This window comes from Anguilla anguilla, chromosome 10 (genome assembly GCF_013347855.1).
Source record: "Anguilla anguilla isolate fAngAng1 chromosome 10, fAngAng1.pri, whole genome shotgun sequence".
In the NCBI taxonomy this organism is placed as follows: domain Eukaryota; kingdom Metazoa; phylum Chordata; class Actinopteri; order Anguilliformes; family Anguillidae; genus Anguilla; species Anguilla anguilla.
The window spans coordinates 8831762-8859357 of NC_049210.1; the positions used below are offsets into that span (position 1 = coordinate 8831762).

The 27596-nt window shown below is 45.9% G+C and overlaps 1 protein-coding gene across 2 annotated transcripts in view; it reads left to right on the forward strand.

Annotated features, from left to right (window-relative positions):
- tacc1 (transforming, acidic coiled-coil containing protein 1) overlaps nt 1-23250 on the forward strand; it is a 38672-nt gene extending 15422 nt beyond the window's left edge. For both annotated transcript variants that reach the window (XM_035378486.1, XM_035378485.1), the window contains exons 2-13: nt 580-683; nt 8850-9609; nt 13174-13234; nt 14144-14306; nt 16342-16394; nt 18276-18410; nt 18707-18783; nt 18884-18927; nt 19281-19441; nt 19769-19875; nt 20228-20348; nt 20985-23250. In XM_035378486.1, the coding sequence (XP_035234377.1) occupies nt 580-683; nt 8850-9609; nt 13174-13234; nt 14144-14306; nt 16342-16394; nt 18276-18410; nt 18707-18783; nt 18884-18927; nt 19281-19441; nt 19769-19875; nt 20228-20348; nt 20985-21053 (1855 nt within the window). In that variant the 3' untranslated portion in view covers nt 21054-23250. The remainder of the gene's footprint in view (nt 1-579; nt 684-8849; nt 9610-13173; nt 13235-14143; nt 14307-16341; nt 16395-18275; nt 18411-18706; nt 18784-18883; nt 18928-19280; nt 19442-19768; nt 19876-20227; nt 20349-20984) is intronic.
- Nucleotides 23251-27596: the final 4346 nt, after the last annotated feature.

A 27596-nucleotide genomic window follows, 5' to 3' on the forward strand; every position in this document is an offset into this window, starting at 1 on the left:
CTATTCTCTCGGACCAATAAAGGGGGGACGCGCGGTCTTCGCCTCGTGCCAAGACCGATGGAAAGGGAGCACCTGGTGCAGCGGTTAAAAGGAGTAAAAACTCCCAGACTTCCATTCACCAGGCTGCTCCTGTTAACCCCGCGCTACTGCGTTTGACACCGTGATTACCTGGCTGCGGATGTGTCTGTGGAAGGTGCCCGGGAAGTTGTGGGATCAGTGTCGGTTTCCTTTGCCGTAAATCACATCACTCCCCCCCTCCCACACACCCTCCCACCCACTCTTTGGAGGACAGTTTTATATTTGTGTTTTATAAGGTAATTACTCCCAGGCCTGAAAGAAAATAAGTTAGAATTCAACTCAGGAGCTTTATTTTTCACATTTTATATTTCTCTCTGGGAATTATTCCTTCTAGATTTTGGGTCCTTTGATCCCCACCACATATTTTTCATCGCGTGTGCCCTCTGAACTTGTCGTGATTCACTCAGATCCGGGTCTACGGGTCCCCGCTGAGGAATTTTGCCAGACCTCCTGGGACAGGATCTGATGTTCCCCCCACTCTCTCCTCTGTTTCCCCCGCAGCTCGGACTCGGAGGGGAACTTCGAGACGCCCGAGGCTGAGACCCCTGTCCACGGGCCGCTGAAGAGCATCGGAGAGCTGGACAACCGCACGGGCAGCAGCGCAGGTGAGGCCACACCTCCAGCACGCACTGACGTGTTGGGAGGCGAGGGAGAACCGTTCCCTCCGTGCGGGAAAACGTCCAGGCGCGCTGAACCGAAAATACACCCCTCCCCCCGCACCCCCCGCACTCTGTTCCCACGCGCTCCTTTTGCTGACAGAATGCTGGGGGTGGCATCACCGGGGTTGCCAAGGCAACAAGCTGCGAGAGTGGGCCCTAAGCAAAACAACGTGTCACTTCTCATCTGCCTGAGAGCAGAACCTGGCCTTGCTCGCTGTTTACTGGACCGCTAGCGCACGTCAGACAAGCGATAAGCTTTTATCTCCGGCCCGTAGACACCCAAGGACACGGAAAGACACAAAATCATTTCCGCGGAATCAAAGAATAGCCAATCGACGAAGCGCTGCGATGCGTGGGCTTTTGAAGGCCGTCATCCCGTTTGGATAAAAGGCCCGAAATTTGCATCGGAGACCTGGGGTGGGATGCAAATCAGTGATCCCTGTAACTGAAGGAGAGAAACAACCTGCAATTCTGTGGGTATATCAGAAAGGGGAACTGTGTGTCCCTGTCAGGACCTTATGCTAGTCTCCCTACTAGGGATTAATAACGGATCACTTTGTGCACTGTAGAATTTTATGGTGGTACATTGGATGGCACTGTGCTGTCAGACATTTAGATTTTTATCTGTAGAGTTCCTTCTAACTGTTGAGCTGGGAAAAGGCAAATGGGATTCTCAACAGCAGAAATAGGCAGCTTGGATCTCTTTCTGCTCTACTGTCATGAATAAAAGAATCGCTACAAGATGGAATCATTATGCAGGCTATATTTAGTCAAAAGGACCTCGGGAGACATCCTGGAGCAGTGGTCCGCAATGTGTTTACTACAGGACAGCAGGGGCGCACTGAATCCATGCAGAAATGGCTGCTGGCAAGGCTGTTATACACTGCTGTCTGTTTTGAAAATATTCAGCGTCCGTTGTTCTTGCTGAATGTGATTGTTGGTATCATATCGCACGCACAATTTTATAAGGGTAGTGTTGTATAAACAACCTTGGTTATTAAATGCTCAGAAAGTGAAGCCCCTTGCGTCGTCTTCTTTGTGGTTTTTATTGATAGAAATAAACTGTGATTTTCTCCACTTTGGCATTAAAATAGATGCGCCCTAAAACACACAGAAAGATTGTAAAATATCTGCCCATGAATTTCCCAGCCACAGAAAGCTGAGCAGCAGTGGAAATGGCTACTCTGCAATAGCATTCGGTCAGCCGAGAACTGAGCCAAACTCAGGCTAGTGCAGAGGGAGCAGTCATTAATCTCACAATGCAGGGTAGTGATGTGCTCCAGTGTGCTGGGAGCTCTGTGGCCCTGACTTGGGCTTGACCTAGGCCTGTCCTGGGCCTGACGTGGCCCTGTCCTGGGTAAATGGTCAATGCTTGGGATTTAAACTTGGGACAGTTTTTTAAATTTTTTATTATGAAGAAAATGAATCTCTTTGCCATATTTGTAAAAACAAAGGTCAGTTTTTATGCTGCCAAAACTACAGTTAACGTTCTACCCCTCCCTTTCGGACTGTTTATGGCTGTTATGGGGTGCATATTACCAACAACAATGAGCTGTATTTACATCTTAAAAACCTTTTATTATGTTGGAAAAATATAACTTTTTAAAAAGAATAGCATTCGTGCAGAGCCTTGTTTTAATGTCGTCTTTAGATATCGTGTGGACTTAGATATCGTAGTTTACTCATTTGCTGGACTCAGTTGTTTACTCATTTGCTGGGGTGAGTGTGTCTTTCTGGTGCAGCAAAAAGATGGCTGTGTTTTCAGTTCCTAAGACACCATTCTGAGCTCCCCTTCAGCCTCTCTGGTGGATCTTAATGTGGACGCGTTAGTGGCTGTGAGAAGCCTTTCTTGGCAGCGCGTTTGGCTTTCTTCTCTGCCTCAGTTTCCACTTAGAACATTAGCCGCATATACAGAAATAACATCAACAAAGTGTAGCGGCTTGTTTCTTTCCTTCTGAGCTGCTAGGAAGAAATTCAAACCCTGTTCAGTATTATACGTGTCAACGCTGACAAAAACGTCTTCAAGGTGGAAGAAATACAACAAAGGCTGAATGAGGACAGGAGGTCCTTGAAGACCTTGGTGTGTTATTGTGATGTGGGATGTGATCTCTGGGAAACCCGTGCTAGGTCTGAACCCTCTGGGGCTGTGGTGAACGTTTGCCTTTCACAGTCTCTGATGGGTCAGGTTTCTACCAGCCAGCTGCGTCATATCTGTGTCCATCCTTCCATGCAGGGACTTCGAATCTGAATCCTGGAGAGCCGCAGCGGCTGGTGTTTTTTGTATTTCAGCACTTAATAGCTCAATTCAAGTCATTGATTGGCTAAAGAATCCATAATTTCCCAATGCCTGTACTGGTGGCTGATTGAAAAGAAACCACGCAAACCTACAGATTTCTGCCTGAAGATTTCTGCTGAAGTTTCTGATCCCTGATTCATAAGGAAATTGAAGGGGTTGTGAACTGGGTGGCTGTGTGGTGTAGTTACCCGGGATCAAATCCAGACATTTTGCAGGTTGAATTCTCTAGTACGACACATCCCTTGAGCAATGTGCATGCAGCTTCCTGAAATGGACAATGGGAAATGTAAAATGCAAATCGCCCTTGAGCAGGGTGGCCTCCAAGCAAATGCATTATGTAAGCTGACAGTCCATGCATCAGCCGCCCATTTCTTTGTTTATCGCATGATTGCGAGATCTGTTTGGTAAAAGGATCCTGTTTGTATCTGCTCTGCCAGTATGAATCACTTGAGTGCCAGATTGAATCAGTGGCCTTACATAACCGGTTGAATGTGGGTGAACTAAGAGGCCTGTTCACTTTCATTGTTTCACTGAAGCTGGTCTTGGGTTTTGCCACGTGTGAATCAGCACTGTAAGAGAAAGGATTAGCTGTCCTCAGCCCCATTGGCCTTACAGTACAGTAAGCCATGCATGAGCTTCATCCTGCTGGACTCTTCCTGATACAGAGCTACAGGAAATGATGCGTCTCTCGTCCTGGAATAAATGTGGTGTCTCTTTCCCAGTAGAGTGGCTGAAGTCATGAAGCTGGCTTTGTGGGAAGTTGTGAGCTTCATACTAACTAGCAATTTGTTTCATTTGAGTTAGAGAACATTCTGGAAAAGGCTAAAGTCCATTTTTGTTAGCGCCGTCTTCTGTAGCAACCCAGCAGTCACCATACAATTTACTCCTTTCTGTATGACTGCCCAGCTTGATTTCATTTTTGTTCCGTTGCTTGGCGATTTATAAACTGTGTGGACAGCGATCTGACCGTAATCTCGCTGGCAAAACCCCCCCGGACCAAACCGAGAACCCCACTGTATTCATTTCTGTTGTGGATCCTCAGTGCCATATATCATGAATGAATAAGTGAACTTCAGTTTAGGAGCAGTGTCAGCACGGCCCCTTCTCAGATTTCCTATTGTGCTGGGATCAGTGTGGTGTGCCACAGTGTGCCATGGTTCTATGAAACTGATCCTGCCAACGAGTCTGGGAAATGTGTGCCACCCCCCCCCGCCCCCACCCCCCCATCCCACCCCCCCTTCAGCATGAAGCTATTCAGTCTCCTCATTCTTGGTCTTTTTCCCTCCAGGATAAAGGTCTTTCCTTCAGCTTTTTGACACTGATCTCTTTAAAATTCTGGCTCTGTGCTTTCGATAACACGCGGAAATATGCGCCCGGCGCTACTTTATTCCAAACCCGCTCCCTGATCGCTCACCCCTTTCCCCCCGCTTGGTGAGAAATTGTGAACTGGAGGTCGACCTTTCCCTCCTCTCCAATAAAAACAACCGACGCAGTTCAGCCGTGTGACATTATGCAAGAGGAAGAGCGATCGCTGCGGGGCCTAGCAGCAGCGTGGTGTAGCGAGCAGAACAGCGCTGTGAATTAATCACACATGGCTTTTCTGACTGTGTTTTTGCTGCCAGTCTTCCTCCTGTGTAAAAACTCACACTAGAGGGCTCATGGGTAATGGAGGCGTGGGACGGGTATCGGTCACAGTTCTGATGACAGCTCTCAATGCCGACTTCGGGCGTTTGCCTGGCGCTGTTTTGAGCCCGTGGTGCGCGAGGGCTGGGTGCTGGCCCTAGCAGTTGGGTGGGGCTCGGGTGGCGGAACCCCCCCCCCCCCCCCCCCACCACCCCGCCACCGCTGGCTAACCGCAGGCTGGGCTCTTCAGCGGCGGGGCGCAGATTCTTGGAGTCGGCGGACGGGCGGATCATGGTTACAGAGACAAACAAACATCAACAGAGGCATAGGCTAAGGGTGGGCCTCTCTCTCCCGACTGAGCAGGCTGTGGCCTGGCACCCCTCCATCTCCTCGACGCGGCTCTCTTTCCGCTCGAAACCCTTTCTCAGCCGCTTCGTCTTCATCTCACAATCTTAAAATATAACCCGCGGAGTCGCTTTGGAACCGGGAAATGGTGTTTCGACATCTGCGATGCATTTTTCAAACGATTTCAAACGAGTTTTTCATGTCAACAGCCAAATCACTTCAGCTGGTCTGGTTTGTTTTAGAGTGCATTAGCGCAGTTATCATGTGTAGGAATATAATGTGGGAGGTATTGTGGATGAATATTATGAGCGCTGAGGATGAAGTGTTGATGAGTATTATGAGTATTTGATGCGGTAGTCTGCTGGTAGGTCTCCACTGTGTATGCTGCCCTAAAGAGGCAGGTGGATTTGACAGTGTGCCAGCAGCCTGACACGGGTCAGGTGTGCTCAGTGCTGAGTCATCGAAGGAGCACACTGGCACATCGAAGCGCAGTGATGTAACCCTATGGAAATGATCATGCAAACGCAAAAGAGCCGAACTGCGATTGAGCACCACCGGAAAGGTATCGTAGCATGCTGTTGCCGTGCGTACATCAGCTGCTCGTTTTAGATTGTGGGCGGCGCTCTGCGCAGAAACAACAGGAGACTTAAAAAGCGTAGCGGTCGTTGTCCCTGTCGTAGCTGACAGTGTGAGTGATGGAGCGGGAAGTTTGTGGATGTGCTTCTCTCGGCCACTTCCTCAGGATGTCAGGGGTTTGAAGAAAGAACAGTTCGGTGACGTTCGTCCCGATCGACGCTGTGTAAACAATAGGCGATTTAGCCATCGGCCCCGCTTGTGAAATAGGAGAACACGGAAGCGTGCATGTCTCTCGCGTGGCTCGTAAACAAAGCTTTGCCTCTGTAAAGACATCGAGGGGTTTTTGCGTTAAGCTTTATGTCCATATCAAGATCTCAAGGGAAATAATTTCAATGCAGCCCCGTGTGTTAGGTCATAATAGAGATACTAATTTGCTGAGATACTCATTTAGTTTTTAGTTTAGCAGTATTCCCATTTTCCTCTCCTGCACTGAAGTGGGGGGCGGGTAGGAGGCAGTCAATTGGGTTGCATCACTTCAGAGCAATTTTATGGAAATAACACAGTGTGCCATTGATTATCATCACTGTGTGAATAAATGTTTCATTTATTTATTAGTCAAGTGAGTATTACCCTTTAATGTGGAAGCCCTGCGGCACCTAAACGCAGGGTGCTTTGGTCTGTGCCACGCAGGGGAGTGGCAGTGCGCTGACCTCTAAAAGTGATGAGACAGAGGCTGCAGGGGGTGCTCTAGCTGGCGCAGGGATCTGCTTCGTCAAAGTGCGGAGGTGTCTTCGATTGGGTGGAGCCGCTGTGGTCCTCTCCAGCAAACGGGACGGGGGACAGACGGAAACTTGTCCTTGCCTCAAGGCCAGTGAAAAATGCACAGACAGGCAAGGCTATAGGGCTATAGGGCTCACGGAGGAAGGGAAGGGGGCTGGTTTCCTGTTGAACTCTGGTATGACCGCGTCGATGTCGTGGAGGGCAGGTATGTAAGCTGGGTTCTTCTCTTCTCCTGTGCTGGTCTGCCTCTCTCTCATACGTGTGTCAGGTTGACGAGCATTGTCTTTGGGTTGTATGTAAAAGGAAGCAGATGGAAGATTCTGGAAAAGGCAGGTCAGTTAAGGCTGCTTTTGTCTGTTTGTAACCATGTGACATGTGAAATGAAGTGTGGGAGTAAGGTTAGATGGCTAAGCTTCCTAACCTTGTTATGAGCTTGTACCCGTGTGAAACTCCCTGTCCTGTTGCCCTGGTGGCTGTGAAGGTCTCTACTCAAGAGAGGAGCAGTCACTCCTGCTTCTCATCTGTGGCAAGGTGATGAGTTCCAGGTGCTCGGAGTGGAATACATGTGCACACGCACACGCAGGCACGCACGCAGATACACGTGTGCACATACACCTGTGTACACACACACTCACACGCACGTGCACACACATGCACATACATGCATGGACACATAAAGTATGGATGCATGCACAAACATACAGTCATACAATCATACATCCACACCCAAACACACACACACACACACCCACACACATAATTGTACTTTGAGCCGCTTTCAACATTTGAACTGACAAGCTAGGTGAGCTGTTCTGTAATGGGGTTGTTATTAACTGGGGTTCTTCTGGAATAGGTCTGTCCTTCCTGTTAATGTACTGGAGAGTTCAATAAGAGGAAATAAGGATGTCAAGTGCTTTCGCTTTTGAGCGTTTCTAAACAGAAAACAATAATTACGAAAAGGATGACTGGCAGTAAAGGTTTAAGGCAGACATGTCTCAGGCATCCTCATACGTGTATATTTTGCTGAGAATCTGCAACTGGGTACTTGCATATGTGTTGCATCATAACAGCTCTCTTCCTTTCTCTTCATCTCTCTCTCTCTCTTTTCCCCTGATGCACGCCTGGCTAGCTGAGGGTCACAGAATATCTCTCTCTCACTGTATTACTCTCCTTCCTGTAATGGCTGACAGATTTGTTTTCATGGCTGTTTTTAAGACTCTTGAAACCAGCACTGAGGGCTATATAGGACATCCAGCTTAGAGACGCCATCTTTTCCTCCCATCTAGCTTTGGCTACGCTAATATACATCCCCATCTGGATTTAACTTAACAACCCATTTCAAAATCCATTACCAGGCAGTAAAAGGTGGCCCCTGGCCTTGCCGCACCCGTGTTTTCAGTTGCTGGGACTTTGAAGACTGGGGAGTAGCAGAGATTTAAAGGTGTCTCTGGTAACTGGGGTGAGACGGGGAGAAGGGTGCGAGTCGTGTGTGGAAGAGGCCACAGCACCTGAAGCGTGTGCCCTCTGGGTGTGCCTGTCCGAGGGACAGGAGACGGCATGCTCGCGTGTTGCCTGTTAAAGTAGGCTTTAATGCCCTGTAATTAAAGCCTGTCTCTCTTTCTTCCTCTCCCTGCCGTATGCTAGAACTGGATACACATGTGAGTGAGGGCTTTCACTACACTGGTGTGGTTTTAATTCGATATCTGTACTCTTGTAACCGTACTGTTACAGTAATTTTTCAACAGAGAAAGGTGTTTGCTGGAATAACTTATTGTTGCTACAACTAATGATAACGGTTTTTCTTTTTTTTGTCTTCTGACCTCTCCTGTCAGTGGCATTAAATCCCACAACACTCACCAAAGTGACCCTTCTTGGCATTTTGACAGTGCTAAGCTCAGTTAGTTTTGTTTACTGTGCTGTAAGACAGCTTTTTGTGGACTGTTTAGCAAATGGCAGTGGAAAGACGTGTTTATCTTACTTAAATGTGACAAGAAGCACCTGGAGGATTTTCCAGCATGGTACAGAAAAGGGCAGTCACGGTCACGGGCCGTCCCAGCGGTGAAAGGAAGCAATCACGCTAATTTGGGCCGGTTCAGGGAAACTGGGCCATTGTTCTGCCATCTGTTCCCACGTCCTGAGTAATTTGAACTTTCCTGCATTACAATTGTGTCATCAGACCACAAATGCTTCCTCAACAATGTGGAATGCGGCCACGAAAAATATGGACCCCCCCCCTGCCCCCCCCCCCCCCCCCCCTCTATTCATGTGATTATCCCTCAGAGTCTACACTGGCCACCAGTTGAAGAGTTCCATCAGCTGAATCGTGCAAAATAAAAGAATGATCTTAATCATGGCTTTCTCACAGATATTTTGCGCGATCATGGTTTTGGCTGCTGGATGTCTGAATGTGAGATCTCTGTTTTTCTAGCTGGAGGGCTTCTCTGTTTTTTTTTGTAGTGTAGTGTGAAATGTTGACTCCTCTTTCTCTGCAGATTTACTCGAGGATGACAAGCATCTGATCTACAATGCAGCAGGTCTGCACGGCTCTCTCCTGGATAAGAACTCCAACCAGAATGAGGTCCCCTTGACCGTCCACGTCCGGGAGGAGGAGCGGGGGGTGTCCGGCCCGCGGGACGCCGTGGACGCTCTGAACAACCTGACGGGCGCGGCCCAGATGCTGGCGGGCCTGACGATCTCCGGGGACCTGCAGGCGGATCCGAATCAGAACCTGAACCTGCGGGCAGAGCTCAAAAAGGCCAGGCCCCCGTCTCTCAAGATGAAAGGGCCTCTGAACGGGCCTGACCCGGGCGAGGTAGACGATGGGTTCGACCCGGACCAGTACAATGACAACGTCAACCCGTTCACCGGTGGAGGTTCCAGGCTGCAGGACTCGGCACCGCCAGCAGAGGTCACCGAGGGCACAGCTCGAGACGCCCAGCCAATCAGGATGGAGTTTGGCCTGGCAGGTGATTCTGAAACCGGGGAGGTGAAGAAAGCTTCGCCCAAGAAGCAGGGGAAGAAGGCTGGTGGCAGACACTCCCACAAGAAAGCCACGCCCAAACTGGCAGAACCCGACACAGCCGACCTTGGAAGCTCCCCGGTCCTTTCCAAGGGCTCCTACAGCTTTGACCCCGATGCTTATGATGACTCTGTGGACCCCTTTAAGCCCTCTAAGATCTTAGCTGGGGAGGACTCGCTGAAGACTGCTCCCTCTGTAGACACTCTGGGAGAAGGGCCACTCAGGCTAATCACGTGAGTGTCCATGCATGTATACTGTACATACATGCACATGCACACTGTACGGTGCATGCACATGAATGCACACACACACACACACATGAATACACACACGTACGCGCGCACACACATGAAGATACACACACACACACTTTTGTTGATCACTTGTTTTGTGATACCTCTGGACTCAATTGCAGCTGCATAGTGTCTAAAAAATGACATCATGCATCGCACATTCTCCACTGAATTTTCTGGAGTAGGTCATGCTGTTTAGACTGTTAGCTATAGGGTACGGGTCATGCACTTTAGACCTGTTATCTGTGGGGTGCAGGTCATGCTCCTTAGGGCCTGTTAGCTTTGGGGTGCAGGTCATGCTCTACACTGTTAGCTGCGAGGTGCAGGTCATGCTCTACACTGTTAGATGCGAAGTGCAGGTCATGCTCTACACTGTTATCTGTGGGGTGCAGGTCATGCTCCTTAGGGCCTGTTAGCTGTGTGGTGCAGGTCATGCTCTACACTGTTAGCTGCGAGGTGCAGGTCATGCTCTACACTGTTAGCTGCGAAGTGCAGGTCATGCTCTACACTGTTATCTGTGGGGTTGCTGGTCATGCTCCTTAGGGCCTGTTAGCTGTATGGTGCAGGTCATGCTGTCTACACTGTTAGCCACGGGGTGCAGGTCATGCTCACTCTACTCTGTTATCAGAGGGGGGCAGGTCATGCTCTTTAGACATGTCCTCTGTGTGGTGCTGGGCAGTCTGGCACTTATAAGCAGCATTAGAGCTGCTCCTGTCCCACCAGTGAGCCTCCCAATGACCGTAATCCCTTTAGCCGCTTCAGTCCAGTACTGTAACAGGCAGGGCCAGCTGAAACCAGACACTGATACAGTGTAACTGGCTTTAATGGAAAAACAAGGCCTGGATGTTGAGCCCTCCTATTACTGGATAATATTCTCCAGTCATCACTGATAGCATGAATGCAGACACACTGACAAGAACTGCCCCTGGGTCTAACTAACATTTCCAAAAATAGACTATGAGTAATGAATAATAATCCATTTCTTTCATGCTGCTCGGTCCCCTTCTTGCTGTGCATATAAAATGCTTTGATGTAGTCATAAGATATTTATAATATTTCTAGCCCCCTTTGTTCTGCCTATCCAGCGAAAATTTTCAGGATTTAAAAAACAAATGACTGCAATAGCATGGACATTTCGGGAGAATCTGAGCACAAAAGTGTTATTTTAGTATTTAGTTGTCATAATTCCTGTTCACTTTTCACAAGTGACCCCCTCCCCCCAAGGCTAAACCCTTCTTACTTTGGCACTTCAGTCTCTCTCTACTTAGCAAAGTACACATACACTCATCTTTTCTTCTTTCTCTCTTTCTCCATCCTTTTTCACTGTCCATCTACCCTACCCCTTTCCTCCATCCATGACATACGTGTCTCTGTGTACCCCACGTGTTGTTTGCATCAGGACAGCAGAGCAAGTGCGGTTTCTCTGTTTAATGTTGTAAGTAGGTACTCTTTCTCTCCATTCCCCTCTCTCTGTGGTCTGGCCGGCCCCCTGCCTCCCCGCCCCGCCCCTCCTCTCTCTCTCTCGTGCCCCTCCCCTCCCTTTCGTGCCCATTAAGTGTATCTCTTTGCATGGTCTAGAGCTCAGGTATGTGTGGTGCTCTGCCAAGCACTAAGCTGAGTGCTTGTGTAGACACCAAAGCTCTGTGTTGGCTGAGCTTACCCCCCACCACACCCTGACCATTCCATCTCTGCTGTGTGGCACTCCTGCTGTACTGTACTGTTGCTCGTCCGCCATCTTGTCTTGGTCTTACTCAACAGTACATGCACACCATTTAAAAGGGATGTGTGCTTTATTGTTGAATTGCTGTATTGAGTTTCTGCTTCCGATGTTGAGACCCTGCACCAAACGTGTTTACCATACATCCTTAATTCATGAACAGATTCATTAAATGTGTAGGAGAACACTGAATTGTTAAATAGGGATCTTCACTGGGGGGAAAGCATTAACTCAAATTGTAGAGAATGGGAAGATAAAAATATCTCTACTTCAAAGGGAAACTTTGGTGGCAGGGCCAACAATCCCATAGTGCATAGCTCCATTGTATTTATAAACAAAGGCCTTCAACGTTTTAAACCCGAATATTTTCCAAAAGGGATCAAAGAAGAGAGAGATGATTCACCATCCTCTGCGTTTTTAGATGATGTTTTATTTTAGTACTGGTTTCCATTATGGGTATATTAATTGCTTTGACTGCACATGCTCAGTGAGAAGAGTTCCCTTTAGGTACTCCAAGGTCATTTATAAGGCATGTCTGCAAGATAAACTGTCTGTTGCACAGACTCAGCTCTTTGATTATAAAGATCTTACCAAAATGTCTGAGCTTAAATGTAGTATTACAACAACAACAACAACAACGAATGCCACATGCAAGTTTGCGTCTCACCGCTTTACCTTATGAAATCATGAAACCTATGACCATATGGGTGTACCTCTCTTTATGGGAAAGTGAGATGGCACGTGACATCACTCGCATGCACTTAGTGCGGTATGGAAGCTGATGTCACATTTGTAGGGTGTGTGTTTGTGTGTTTATGGGCAGGCGGTATTACTTTCTGGACTTGGTGTTAGTGAACTGACCAGCTGAAAGCACATTTCTCCCTGCGATCCCCTTTCAAGAGGCGGATGTTGGCATTTGGGTGTCACGTATCCGAGTGCATTGATCACGTAGACCACACCCGTGGCTTCATTCGCTTTCTAAAATCATGTACGGCTTTGTTTACGTCCTGTATGGTTCAAATGGCTTTTGTCATTTTATAAGACCCGGAAAATTAAAAGGTCAGCTTTTGATAAAACCTTGGAAGAATGCAGAATACTTATTGGCTTAGGTCTGCACCGCATGCCTGTTTTAAAATCTCTGACTATTACATCAGCCTGTGTGTCTGTTAGCAGTGAAACAGAGAGAGGTTCAGACCTTGTGAACCCTCCTGTCTGTGACTGCTGACAGGAATTAATAATATACCCCGACAGGACTACAGCATGATCAGATGGGTTGCTATTGATCCCTTCAGCATTAGTGGAGCATATCAATTAACTTGCCTCAGTTGACTCTTTGTTTCGTAGGTCACATTGTCGCCAGGGTTTTTCAAAGGAGTGAATAGTTAACTGTGACTAAAACGTTGCACTCGCATTCCTGGTTCAGTAATTGCTGCTAATGCTTTCATCTTCCCTCATTGCAGTGAACAAACATTTTAGGCCCAGCGCACATTTCTGCTTGTGTATACTGCAGTAGCTAAATGACTGCCCCAATTATTTTTTATTGGGCGAGTTTATTGCTTTTTTTGCTTTTAAACTCAATTTGTGTGTGACTGAATGCACTGAAATGGCATCGGTGTGTTTACAAAGCTGGCTTTCTCTCAGTGCAATAATGACTTCAGTGTGACGTTCCTGTAAAGATGTGTTCTCTGTGCAGCTGCCCAAAGTGAACAGCTATGACAGTTCAAGCGCCGTGTCCATATGTGATGTCCAGCGTTTCTTTTTCTGACCTCCGCCCTGTTTCTTTGTAGGAATGCGTGCAAAGTGAAGAAATATGAAAATCAGTCTCTGGTTCTGGACGTCTGTGGTCAGGTAAGGTTATAAAGCATGAACTCAGAGTGCAGTGTTCATGTCAATGTCTGTACTGTAGTGATGATACAGAATTGTTACTGAAATGTGGAGAAAGCAGGGAACTAAACAAGGGCACAAATGGCAAATCATCACAGTATACACACCCACACACACAATGGCTTTTTCTCAAGTCACAGAGAGCTCACCCAGATCTAGTGTGCCTAGAACTCTCAGGCCCGAATATAGTCACGCACAGGCACAGAGCCATCCTGGTATCAAACGGGCACCATGTCTGTGGTGCACCCTTTCCCACACTGGCTCCTGCTTTTCAAGAGCGCCCTCTGTAGGTCTGCGGACACATTTCTCTCCTGATGATCAATCTGTCCTCGTCGATGCGGCACTGCCTTGGCACGCTGACAAACGCATGAGTCATCAACCGCCTCTCCTGTGCACTGCTCTTCAGACGCAGGCAGCGAATAAAAGCAGAGAGATTACAGACTGGGGCAGTTCTGGGGAGGTGCAGAGACAACACTATCTGTACCTTTATCTGCTCAACTGACAAAATTATCTGTATGCCAGCAGCCATAACCTAAAAACTGTTCTTAAACTAAAAACTGTTCTTAAAATATAGCCTGATAGCTGTTCTTAAACTACAGCCTGAAAACTGTTTTTAAACTAGCGCCTGAAAACCATTCTTAGTCTTGGGCCTGAAAACTGTTGTTTAACTAGGGCCTGAAAACTGCTCTTCGTCTAGGGCCTGAAAACTGTTCTTAAACTAGAGGCTGAAAACCATTCTTAACCTAGTTCCTGGAAACTGCTCTCAAACTAGTGTCTGAAATCTGCTGTACTCACCGGGCTGACTGTGATCTGATCCGTATTGGCTCACTATACTCAAGTCTATCTGTCCCTCCGCGTGTCTGCTGTCCAAAGGACGATGAAGCTGTGGAGCCCCCGGTCCCGGACATCGCTCACCGCCAGGCCCACGCCACCGACGAGGAGAAGCTGGCCTCCACCGTTACCGGGCAGAAAGCGGGCAAAGCCGAGCAGGAGGACGAGCCCTCCGACTGCGGCGGCAAGGCGCTGGACGGAGAGGGTGAGCGAATCGCCGGTCGCCCGGGTCACTTCCTGTGTGTAGGCCCGTGTGGCGCAAGCTCCTCTTCTGATCAGCACACGGCCTTTCCTTCAACTGAAGCACATGTTTTTCTCCACATTTCTCCATATTCTGTTTCCTCAAGGCCTTTGAATAGCAATAAACATGAGCTCACCCTGTGCGCTGTCCCCTGGGCGGTTTTCCATGCAATGTCATGTGTTACTGAAGATGTAATTCTTCTCCTGACAGCCTCCCTCTCTCTCTCTCTCTTTCCCTCTCACTCTCTGTCACTGTCACGATTTGTTTTGCTGTCCTCTGTTTTGCCTTTTCCTCTCTCCACCTTTCACTGTTCTCTCTTTTGTTTTGCTCTTTATTTCTCACTATTTGTTTCGCTCTCTCCCTTTCTTTTCTGTTTTGCTCCCCCCGTCGTTCTCTCTCCTCCGAACTGCTTTCATTCTGTCACTCTGTTTCTGTTTTTCTTGTGCGCACACACCTAGCTGAGCATAATTAACATATCCTTGGTTATTTTCCTTGACGTGTAAAGGCTAGCTTGAACCTAGGTGCTATATGATTCTTCTTGGCTAAAGCTTATTCCAGTCTGTCATCTTACTCATTGTGCAAACACAGGAGAATACTTTTTAGGTGGAAAGTCTTATAGCATTTCAGTCATTATTCCGTCTAACATTGCATTACTATGACTATAAGTGGCCGTACTGGGCACTGGGAACCGTACTTGTGGAACTGTGTGTGACTGAATCTATTCACAATGCTCCCTCTCTACATAAAAATCCCACTTAATCTCTGTGGCTTTCTTAAATGAATCATTCAATTAAACTGCTAACTTCCTGTGTGTCATTTTAAAGGGGCTGGTAACCAGAGTGGTAACCAATAAAATAAATGTCAGCGTAGAGAAGGGCCAGCCGTTCAACAAAGACTCATTAAACCCCTTCCACCTACCCGCTCATCCATATGCCTAGCGGTATTGCTAACTCTACTCCCAGACTCCCTGAAGTGAAGCTGTAAAAAAAAGACCTTCGTAGAAGAGAACTTGTGTCTTGGCACACAGCACGCTAACTTTGTCTACTGACTGCTGTGTTTTTCATAACACCATCACAGTGCATGCTGGGAAATGCACCTCAGAGCTCTAGCTCCAAATCCTCCTCCCTGTGTGGTAGTTGATGAAAGCTTGGATGACAGAGACTCCCCAAAGATAGAAATGTGTATTTTATGTTATCTTAGGCTGCCATCCCTGTTGGCTGCTTGTGGTTGTACTGGGCAACTCCCAGGTGTGAATATGTATGGGTGTGAAGCAGGGCATTGCTGCAAAAGAGCGTCCGTGCTCAGCGAACCTACCCTGGGTAAATAAAGGTTAAATAAATAAAAAAATTAAATAAAATGAATCTACCCTTGAAAAACATTGTGAGATTAATATCTAAAGATAAACCTTCATATTGTACTCCGAGGAATATTCTATTCATGACGGTGTGATCATTTGGTCTGAATTCCCATTTGTACTTTTCAGTGTTGTAATTATTTATTATGGGTAATATTTGGAGACTGTTTTAGCTCCTGCTTTCGGTCTGTTTTGTAATGTAACTGACGGATTGATAGGAAATCTGAGAGTGCCCATGGCTACTTGGCAGTGCTTGCTCATGAAAGGTTTATGTAATATAGATTTGCTCAGTGATGCGGACTATGCTCCTAGGTTGGAGAAAGACTATTTTATAATGTATTGCGTAATACTGCGAATCAATGCAATAATGCTCGAGAGGGGTTCTACCAAATTATTTGATGATCAAGACTGCTATTTCACCTGACGATGCACTTCTGGGGCTTATTATATAGGTTTCTGTTAGTGTTACATTGGGCAGGTCTCATTCCAGTGGTATATGCTGCCACCTATTGGTAATGTAAGCAACTGTCATTCAAACTTGACAATTTTTATTTGTAATTTCCCAATACTGCATAGTATCTTTCCACAAAATGTTTTTGATCACATTAATTATGTATATGAACTGTGATCTCCTGTGCCCTACAGGGAAAGAAGTGAAGATCACAGAAAATCAAGAGGAGAAGGATCCTTGCTTTCCAGTGAGTATCAGTGTTTGTATCAGGTTTTATGCAAGACTGTGGAACAGATGAACACAGAACATCAGTGCGATTGCATTTTAAGATTACACCATGGGCATTTAGCAGATGCCCTCAACCAGAGTGACTTACTAAAAAAATCAAAATAACTGCTTCATAGAGTACATTGAAGTGGTACTGATGATGTTCCTGCATGGTTGTGTTTGAACTGCTTTTGGTGACCACTAGGTGGTAGTAAGATGCAAGTTAATTCCTCCAGCTGAATTCTTCTGAACTGAATTCAAAATGTGTTTGCAATGATGACATAACACTCAAACATTATAACTGACATTGAATTGCAATTTGTACAATATTGGTTAGTTTACATTTTTTGAGCAAATGAAATATTCAAAGCCAGGTTAATAGGGAATAATGAGTAGCTACCACAGTAAAGTGTTATGTGTTGTACCTTCCTCTTGTGGAAAAAAAACACTGATATGTTCTGTAACTATTAGCCCTGACGTAATTGCTGTTATAGCTTGAATCTGAATATGAGTCCATTTACTGTAGAGATTGCTGTATAGCATAATAGCCTGGCATTAATACACTGGTGGAAACAGCCTATATTACTGATAAATGCAAAGCAACAGTAATGGGGACAATAAAATGGTGGTGTTCAGCATGTGATCTGTTTCTAAATTATGGTTTATAATTGGAGCAACTGTAACAACATCACAGTGACCTACATAAGCACATATACCAGACTGAGAGAGGTCTGGCTTTAACAAAGGGGAAAGTAGGTTACAAATATGCATTTGTGCTGCGATGCTTCTAGGCAGTGACCAACACTGGAGAGCATTCATACAGCAAAATGCATAGTGCTCTCTTGCTTAATCTTCTTTCAGTTCGTGTAGACCATCTGTGGAAATAGCTTTTGTTTTATGTATACCCTCATCAGCACTTAGACTCTGGGGACATCAGCGCTTTAGTCTGTGAATTATGTGTGTATGAGCCATCTTTAAACTCTTTAAACATTTATGCCATTAAACTTAAACATTGGTTGGTAATACATGTCAGCACGTAGTCCAAAAGGGGTTCACTTGAGGCACGCTTCCCAATCACTAAACTTTCATTGATAAATTTTCAGTTTTTGGAATGTCTTAGAAAAACAAAATGGTGGCAGTGAGCCAACGTAGCCTTTTCTCTATTGGTTGTACAGATGTTATAATCTATGAGACTGTTGCCTGTCGCACAGAAAACCTGATGATCTTTCTGAAGAAATAGCTAAATGGGTACGATTGCATCATACAGTGTGCATTTCCACGCCTGCGTATGCCCCAGCTGCGATGGAGATAAGGACGTTCCGATGAAGGGGATTAGGGTTTAAACGGTGTCATAGTCTGCAAAAGGGCAATCAGAGAGCGAGCTCTTGGGTCTTAATCAAATGAGGATATGCCTTGTTGGAAGAAGAGGAACTTGGACCTTACTCACATGATTAATACTGAATCAAAAAGTGTAATTTGAAACCTGTGGGAGTGCGTTTTCTCTTGTCTGTCTGGAGAAAGCGAGCATCAGGTGATGCATTTCTGCTTTGTTGCTTTCACAGTGCACAGGCTGATAATTCTAAGGACCTAAATTGTGATTAGCAGTGATGAAATGTACCAAATATTAAAGTTCTGTTTGCAAAACTGGGAAATGTAATCACATTTTAGAAATTTTAGTTGGTTAGGGAAAGTTATGTAATAATACCTCCAGGATACATTTAAATATGTTCACAGCTGCAGCCTGATACTGAATCTGCACTATGTGTGTAAGTGTGGGGGAGGGAAGAGGGTCTAATGTAGATCCCAGACATTCCTTGAAGTCACGACATTGGCCCTGGCGTCCCTGTGCTCCTCTCCGCAGTACGAAGACCCTTCAAAAGCCAAGAGCGCAAAGCTGACAGGAAGTGAGAGCCACGACAAAGGAAGTCCAGTTCTAGACACCATCTGCATCAGCGAGGCGGACAAAGCAGCAGTTCTCACGCTGATTAGAGAAGAGGTGACTGTCGGCTCTCATGCTACTTCACTGACCCACGTGCTTTTTAGGTCCTACTTCTATTTTCTATGCAATTTTGTTTTTTTTATTTTTATAGAAACAGTCCTCTTTAATTTACTTTAAGAGGACTGTAGTTTGGGTTAACGCCACAATCCCAAGTCCAGGTGCATTGTGGTCCCCCTCACCTCAGTCTCATGTTTCGGTGAAAAGTTCTTGGAAGTTTGCATTAATATATACCATCAGAATACATACTGTATCTGTCACTAGTTTCAAGTGGAGAAAAATCTCTTCTGCCGTAGATCATAACGAAAGAAATAGAGGTGAACGACTGGAAAAATAAGTACACAGACAGCAGACAGGAGGTCATGGAAATGAGGTAGGCTCCTCCAGTGGTCTTCCCATCTACTGAGGTTTCAAAAAATGAAATGCTGAGCCGCAGTGAACTATCCCATTGAAACCCATTTGTTTGTTCATAGGAAGATCGTGGCAGAATATGAGAAGACGATTGCACAGATGATTGGTGAGTGACAGCATCCTGCATTTAGCCATTTGCCCTTATTTAGGAGTACTGATCTAGGATCAGGTTCCCACTGTCTGTATCCGAATGTTATCCATTATGAGCTAAAAGGCTAAACTGATCCTAGATCAGCACTCCTACTCTGAGACACTCTGAACGTGGGTCCTGTACTCAGACTTAAGTTTTTGCACTTTCCTACCTTGCTGGAGATGTATACAAAGAAAAGGATGCTAAGTAAACAATGTATTTCTGAAAGGGGTTGATGGGGGAGGCTGGCTGCGGTTATAAGCAAATAATGATGATCAGCATGCGATCAGCGTATGATCAGTGTGTGATCAGCGTCCCCACCCCCACAGAGGACGAGCAGCGCACCACCATGAGCTCCCAGAAGGGCGTGCAGCAGCTGACCGCGGAGAAGGAGCAGGCTCTGGCCGACCTCAACTCCGTCGAACGCTCCCTCTCCGACCTGTTCCGGCGCTACGAGAACATGAAGACCGTCCTGGAGGGGTTCAAGAAGGTACCGTACGCACACTTCTGTAATAGTGGCTCTCAGCACCCAGTGCCTACAAACTGTTGGAGCTGCAGTGTCGATGTACAACTGATCACATTTAAATAAACATTTGGGCTGTGGGAGGATATTTGGTAATTAATTAAATATTGATTAGAGGTACTTTCTAGAAATCTACATTTATTCCTTCCGCGTCCTCATTATAAGTGCATGCTTGTGTGTGTACAGCATACTAGTCCATTTAAGCTGTGAGTGGTGTCTGCAGTTAATAATTAATTATGCGCTGTTAGACCCAGTGACTTTCCTGAGGAGTTTACTGAGGCGTTTCCCTTCCAGAATGAAGAGGTGCTGAAGAAGTGTGCGCAGGAGTACCTGGCCAGGGTGAAGCAGGAAGAGCAGCGCTACCAGACCCTCAAGATCCACGCAGAGGAGAAACTGGACAAGTAAGAGCCGGAACCTGCTCTCCTGGTGCCTGACACCAACACCGCAGCCAGCGATAAGGCAATGAGGGGAAACTGCAGAGCTCGCCAGAGAACGCTGGCCAAGTTAGTGCAAAGCCAGCAGCACTGGGAGAGGCAGGCCCCACAGCGTAACTTAGCACCATTGCCATTCGTGGGAAACATTTATTGATCAGCCCCTTAATCACAGCTGGTAACCGTTCTTGTGTCCCTGAACAAAATGTCCCGTTTGAGTGAGTTAGCATTGATATATGTAGCTGATTGGCTAATCTAATCTCTCTCACTCTCTCTCTCTCTCTCTCTCCCTCTCCCTCACCCACCTGCCCCTCCCTGTCAGGGCCAATGAGGAAATAGCTCAGGTCCGCTCTAAGGCCACCTCGGAGAGCCTTGCTCTCAATGCCAGCCTGCGGAAGGAGCAAATGAAAGTGGAGTCTTTAGAGAGAGCTCTCCAGCAGAAGGTATGGGCCAGAGCCATGGCAGAGCAGTGCCTCCACCCATCACGTGTGCTGTCATTGTATGTGTGTGTGTGTGTGTGTGTGTGTGTAGGTGCTGAAGCGAGCGCACTGTGTACATAAACCCCATTAAATGCTAACACAGCATGTTCCAGAATGTTGAACAAGTTCAGAATGTTCCCCAAACAGCTATTTTATTTCTCCGAGCAAGTTCTGTCACTGAAAAGAACATTCTGTGTCGCATACACACTTTCTGGCAGCATCCCATGATGAAAATGCTATGAAAAAACCTCACAGAGGGTAATGGGTCAAATACATTTTTATAAATGTTCCAAGCAAAAGCACTGAAGTGGAAGATTTGTTTAACAATGCTGAAACATTCCTGATGAAATTCACATGAATGACCACCCAGATTTCAAATCTTGAGTAACAAACTAAAAAAATTTGTTTGCACTGCCCCCCGTGACAAATGAAGTTCAAGTGACATCCAGTGAACTAGACAGACAAACATGCTAGGAACATTGCTTTTGTCATCCCTAATGTTCCAGGAATGTGCGGAGAACCAAAAATTGTTAGCTCAGGAGCTCCCTGACATTTCGGTTCTGTGAAGGCTAACCAAACCTTTCATTTTATTAATTCCAGAATCAGGAGATTGAAGAACTCACCAAGATCTGTGATGAACTGATTGCTAAGATGGGCAAAACAGACTAAAATCTCCCTAGAGACTTAGACCGGATCCTTCTGTCTACAATGCCTTCTTTCAGCCCTGCCTATTTCTCCTCTACTCTGTGCATGCGACTGCAGATGCCACCCCAGCGCTACCCAGCGATTGGCCAGCGCCTCTAGAATGCCTCGCTACGCCGACAGATTAGGTATTGCGTCTACACGGTCCTACTGTTTCCAGCATGAAGACGCTCACCGCGCTAATGTGCACTCCTAGAGCCAGGCAGCAGTCCCAGGCTAACATCCGGCTGGGGAATACCTAGCAGCTGAGGATGGATCAAAACTGCAGTCCAAATACATAGATGTATGGAGGCTATTTTTGAACAAGTTTACTGACGTTAATTGTTCCTTTTTGTTTAAATGCTTGTGTGGATATTGCGCGCACGTATGCGGTTGTCAAATTAGTAATTTGTGGTTAGCAAAAGTAAGGTGCTTTCATTTGAATATGCGCTTTTCGTTCTTCAAAATCTGTGTCTTTTTGTCGGTTTCGTTTGAATTTGTTTTTTTTTTTTAAAATGCGTCCATGTCAGGTAAAATTCCTGACAGGATTTGGAGAGTGGTTTTGGGGCAGATGTATTACTTTAGAGCGAGAGTAGAGAGAGGGTGGGGGACATTTTACACAGGAAATGAGTCATAAATTACCAGCGAAAAGAGCCTCAGATGCACTTGCTCCCCGACACACAGCGAGGACCTAATCTTAAGAGGCAGAAAAAGTCTCACCTTCATTCTTTGTGAATACAAAGTGTACACAAGAGGACATTGGTTGCATTTTATTTTCCCTTTGTCGACTGACAGCATTGGATTGCTTCTGAATTGGCAATCCATTCCTGCAGATGGGAATTTAAGCCTTAGGGCTCTGTCACCATCAGGTTTTTGACTAGGCTTGTCCATCCTGAATTAGTTGTATGCACTAAAGGCTGCACAAGTATGGTGGGTGACATTATGACCTGCAGTTGAACTCATGATGAATTCCCCTCCTTCAATTGAGCTTTTGCTTCATCACCAGTAGATCACAACTAGCAATGCTGATGGATTTTGTTATACTGGCAGTGCCATGGTTTCATTAGAAAAAAGTACACATGCATGCACATGCACATGAAAATTAATACAGCTGCATTGTATGTGCTAGCCCATTTCACTGTGTCATGCTTTATCTTTCATGAATCGTTTTTCTAGATAAATTCTGTGTTCCCTAAGAAAGCTGAGTGACTCTATACCACATCAGATTTAGAAACCCTCATGACCTCATGTCCAGTTATGAAGAAGTGCTTTTGTCATGCCAAATTGGCTTCATGGGTACAAAATGGAGTACTGTAATGGAATGTTGTGAAAAGAATATTGACGGATATGTTTAATAAGTTGGAAGACTATTTGAAAGCAAGAATATTTACCTTCATGTGTATGTACAATAATTCTGTCTCTTTGCAGATTATCATTTATGTAATGATCTTTTTTTTTAGGCACTTAGCCTCCAAAAAATCAAATTAAGTGCACCTGTAAAGTCTTTTTTTTGTTTATTTAAACTAAAATGTAGATGAAATGGTAAGTTGTGATAATAATGATTTCACCTCCTCATAAAAACAGGCAGTTTTTTTGTTGTTTCATTTAGTTCACACTTTTCCCCCATTTTAAATGTGGGCCTTAGTGATTTGAGAGAGGAGAGGCAGCCTGAGAAGTATGGGGGCCGTCCTGCCGTTGGCCGTTGTTTTTGTATGTCCAGTCTAGAGTTGTGCTGAGACTGAAGAAGAGCCTTTTACCCTGAGAGGTAATGTTTCCATCAACATCATAGCAACTGTACCCTAATCTCTACACACACCCACACATGGTCATACACATATGCAAACACACAAACACACACACACCCTCAGTCAGCTATATTAGCACTCAACTGACGATATACAATGATTTCCTTGTGCCAAATGGAGTCAAATTTTTAGTTTTCTAATTAAGTTTGAATTCGAAAAAACTGCCAATTATATTGCCCCAACTAACACATCTTTTATTTCTTTTTAGATTTCAAGTTATGTTCGATCACAGCTTTTTGTATGGAAATGACAAATAACCATTTTCCCCTGTTTCCCTCATTAATATTTGCAAAGTGGAAAAAAAAACTAGTGAAATGACAACATTTACTAATATATATTTTGTCCAAATCTCATTGCCTGAATAAAAATGACTGTAATTATCCTTTTTATGCTGCCATTTCTCTCAGGAGCTGACATTTTTAATACATTAATTAAAAAAAAAAAATTCGAGTATAAAAGCCTTTTAAGATGTACACTGTCATTTCCATGAGGGTCTTGACACAAAACACACTTGTGCGTCATCCTTGCACAGAAGAATGGAAAAACACGACTGTTCAAAAGCTTCCTTTTACCGTAAATGCGTGTGGGGCCTTAATTGCCTGTCCAGGTTTCAACTTCATGTGTGCGTATGTTTGTGAGTCAGCAATAGCAGACTCTTATAGTAAACCTCTTACACTCAACTGTAATGGCCTCTGACAGCCGATCAATCCAAAGAGGATGATGGTTATTAATGTTCAGAGATGCAAACTTTGCCCTTGTGATTAAGGGCAACAGCAGGACGATCACATTCAGTTCTGTACTGAAGGTGTTGTCCTTTGGAAAGCCCTGAAGGAAAGACATTACTCAAAAGACTTCACCACAGAAATAAATTGTTAGCATTAACACTGTGAAACACAAAGTGATTTACACACATTAAAGGATATATTAAGTAAGCATTTTAATTGACTTTATTGGAGAAAAACTAGCTCTCATTACACACAAATCAAATGTTGGATAAATTAAGATTTTTAATGATGTATTTTCACATCCTCAAGAGACTTAATTTTACATTATTGTCTTCTGCAGGTTAGTTAAAACATGACCGTCATGTCCTGTGCCAAATTTCAAAATGTAGCTTCAAAATCTTTAAAGAAGGGGGATTATTACTGATATAATACAAATAAAGAACTTGAGAACGTTGGGGAATCAGGAAAATTTTCAAAAGACAAAAGACGGGAAAAGGAAAGATAAAAATCCGCGTGAGAAAAGCCTTCAGCCGCTGGAGGCTCTGAAGTGTGGCAGTTGTGATTGGACGCGCCGCAGCTTGACACCAGTAACCGCGTCGCCACGAACCCGCGGCCAGGCGCCGGCGTGTCACGCAACGCGCTCCTCCGCGGGCCCTGCCGGCGGTTAGCGCCAATGCGTTATTATGGCCACTGCGAATGCGGCTCGGCCGAGGGGGCCGTCGCCTGACCGGAGCGAGCGGTTAAAACGAGCTTCGCTAAGTCCATTATCCACAGGTGCTACGTGTGCAGACCGCAGAGGGAGATTAGCGGTAAGATCTTAATGCTCCTCAGTGCTGTCCCGTCTCCCCCCGAATCACCTCATTTACAGTAGGCTACTGATCAGTCCCGCCGCCGCACCATGAAGACTCTCCTGGCCTGGCTGCTGCTCGCTGCCCTGGCTGTTCACAGTGAGTGCGCCAAGCTTTCCTTCCACAGGAAATCAGGGGAGGAGGTCTTAGGTCATTGGCCACACTTGATTTAATTTGCCAAATGTTTTGGAGGAAGTATGGGGGGGCGGGGGGTTGTGATGGTGTGGGGGGTTGCCAGAAGTGAAGGCACTGCTCCATTGCTTGGTGCTACATTTATTATTAGCAATTTAATACAACCCGTATCAGTAGCCTGATAAGGGAAAATTGGCTCGCGCTGGAAGGGCCATTACGGGCTCTTGGGCTGAGCTGTTACTGTCGCGTTCCCGGTGATATGGAGCTATATTTATGGCTCCCCTGTGTGGGTATAGTGGGGTGACGTCTGGTCGCTGCAGTGTGCTGGGTCGGCGAAGCGATGTTCTGAGCCTTTGGTGAGTTGTCGTCTTATTGTTCTGCTATGTGAAGGCGAGGCGTTGAAGTGCTACACGTGCGTGGCGTCCAACGAGGACGAATGCAACCGACAGGGCTCCTCCGACTGCCCGCAGTACGCAGACGCCTGCTCCACCATCACAGGACCCAGTAAGTACACCACAGGACCCACTCAGTACAATATCTACTGGGTACAGGTACTATACACAGCAGCTACAGCACCCATTATGTACAAGCCCTTCACACAATCATTGTCTACATGACCCACTGGGTACAGGCACTTCACACGGACAGTTGCTATGGGATACAATGAGTACACCCTTCACATTGTGATGTCACAAGAGTTCAGACATCTAACAGACCCACAGTTGACTTTGGAACCAGTGGTTGGCACCAGATCTAAATTGTTTTTAATGGGAAATTTAGCATGTGTGTTATGTAGTTCTCAGAGCAACTAGTAATATAATATGATGCTTATAATATAATAACAGTATGTAATGAGGAGCAATGTTCTGCTATTTAACGGGAAATGCTAATTAAATGGTGTAATTCATAGCCCCAGTGATCAAAGCTGATGGGTCAGAGGAGGGCAGTGTAGTCTTCACTGGTCTCAAGGTCAAGCTGTTGAAAAGACTTCTCTTTGCGTCCCAAATCCAAACTGCCACAAGATGGCACTGTAATACTGAATGCATCATTGAACCCCTGGTTGCTATCAGAATAACAGACAAGCTGCTGAATCATGAAAGACCACATAAATGCCACAGCCAGCACATTTGTGATTATTACCAAATAATATAAAGCGAATTTCCTTACATCAATAGTATTTTATTCTGTGTGGTTTCATTATATTTCGTGCAAAAAGCATGAATCCTCTGGAGTTTTTAATAAACACAGATGCCAGAAATTGCACTGTGCAGGGCTGCCATACAGTAGTTGTATTGAACTTGACAGAATAACTCATGGGGTTTGCATAAATGTAAGAGATATGGCTTGATGGACTTGGAATATTTTCCATTTATTGCTTGAATGTTTATGCTTATGTGCTTATGTTGGTTCAGACACACACACACACACACACAGCTTTTTCTTGAACTAAAATGTAGATTTCAACTGATTGCAATGCAGAATAACAGTGTAATTGCAAAGAAGTTCAGCTTTTGTGTTCTGCTATGTACATCATGCTTCTGATGGGAGCATTTTAGGGGCAAGGAAACCTATTGCAAATATATTTTCTTCATTTTTTTTGTCAGTAAGGAAAGTGGTGATTTAAGTGCAACCGGAGCTCGAGCCCTACCCCCTATAATGACAGCGTGCGCCTGTTGCTCGTTGCTGGTTGCTGGTGGAGGCCCAGACTTCAGCCTGTTCTCATCACTCTGGCATGAGCACCAAAGCCCCACTGGGTACATTTATTAACAACATCCATCTCTGCCTGTGATATGGTTGGAGAGTGCACAGAAGGCTGCTGAAGACTGCTGCAGTCTGGGTTTTAATTTGGGCAGTCACCAGCTCCACCCACAGGACCTGGCGAGCAAAAACAACGACAAAAAAAAAAAACACCTGACTAATCAAAATTTCACAGTTGCCACAATTCTTTTAATAGCTCTGACCAGATCTGGCCTCTGACTGAGGGCAAGACTTACTGGGAAATAGTGATTCAGCAGTGCCTCGCGCTGAATTGAGGTTGCATTACTAAACCCCCCCACTAACCCCCTCCACACGTGCGCCGGGGCTGAATGTGCTGAGGCAGCGCTTTGAGGGAAGAGAAAGCCACATGGCGTCGAGCCTCCCGCAGTTCAGAGGGCAGGAGTCACCCGCGTCTTGGAGGAAGAAGAGGAGGAGGAGGAGGAGGAGGGAGTTAAGGGGCAGGGCTCCCATCTGGGTTAACTCCTTCGCGTGGCGGCTGTCGTTTCCGAACAGAAAATCAGACCTGCCTGATGAACCGCAGTCTGTGGTTGTTGGTTCTGAACTTGGCCCAAGCGGTTTCCACAAAACACGTCTCAAAACATTTATGTACAGTTATTATTAGCCCTCAGAAGACGTGTCTTCGCGTCCCACAGAAGTTATCACTACAGCTAAGACTCTTTTTTAAGCTAAGGCTATGGCCAATTGCCATTTTCCAAGCTGTATCATCTGAATGAGTGACAGACAAATGTTTTTTTTTTTCAGTTCCTGTGTTACAGCCCCAGTTTGAAATATGAACTAATAGTTGACATAAGTATGTCTCCATTTAATGTAAAGACTGCCTCGCACTTCAACCTGAGTATAATAAGCACAGTTTCAAAAGTCTCTTCATTTCAGCTCTGATCATGCACCATTTCACCCCTGCCCCACCACCCCCCTTCCCCCACAGACACCGTCATGAAGTCCTGCTCCTATAAGCCCTTCTGCGACAAGGCAAACAACGGAAACTCGGGAGCCAAGATGGAGTGCTGCTTCTCCGACGACTGCAACGGACCGCACAAGGGCCGCAGCCACGGCGGCCACCCCAGCGCCACGGGGGCCCTGGTGTCCTGCCCCGCCCTGCTGCTGGGGGCCCTGGTGGTCCGGCTGATTGTCGGCTAGGTCTGGCTAGCGTGCCCTCCCAGCCAGGCGCAGGCCTGTGTGCTGCAGGCCTCTTATGTGCTAATGTGGTAAGACTAAGACCATTCAAATGGCCTGCAAGTGGAA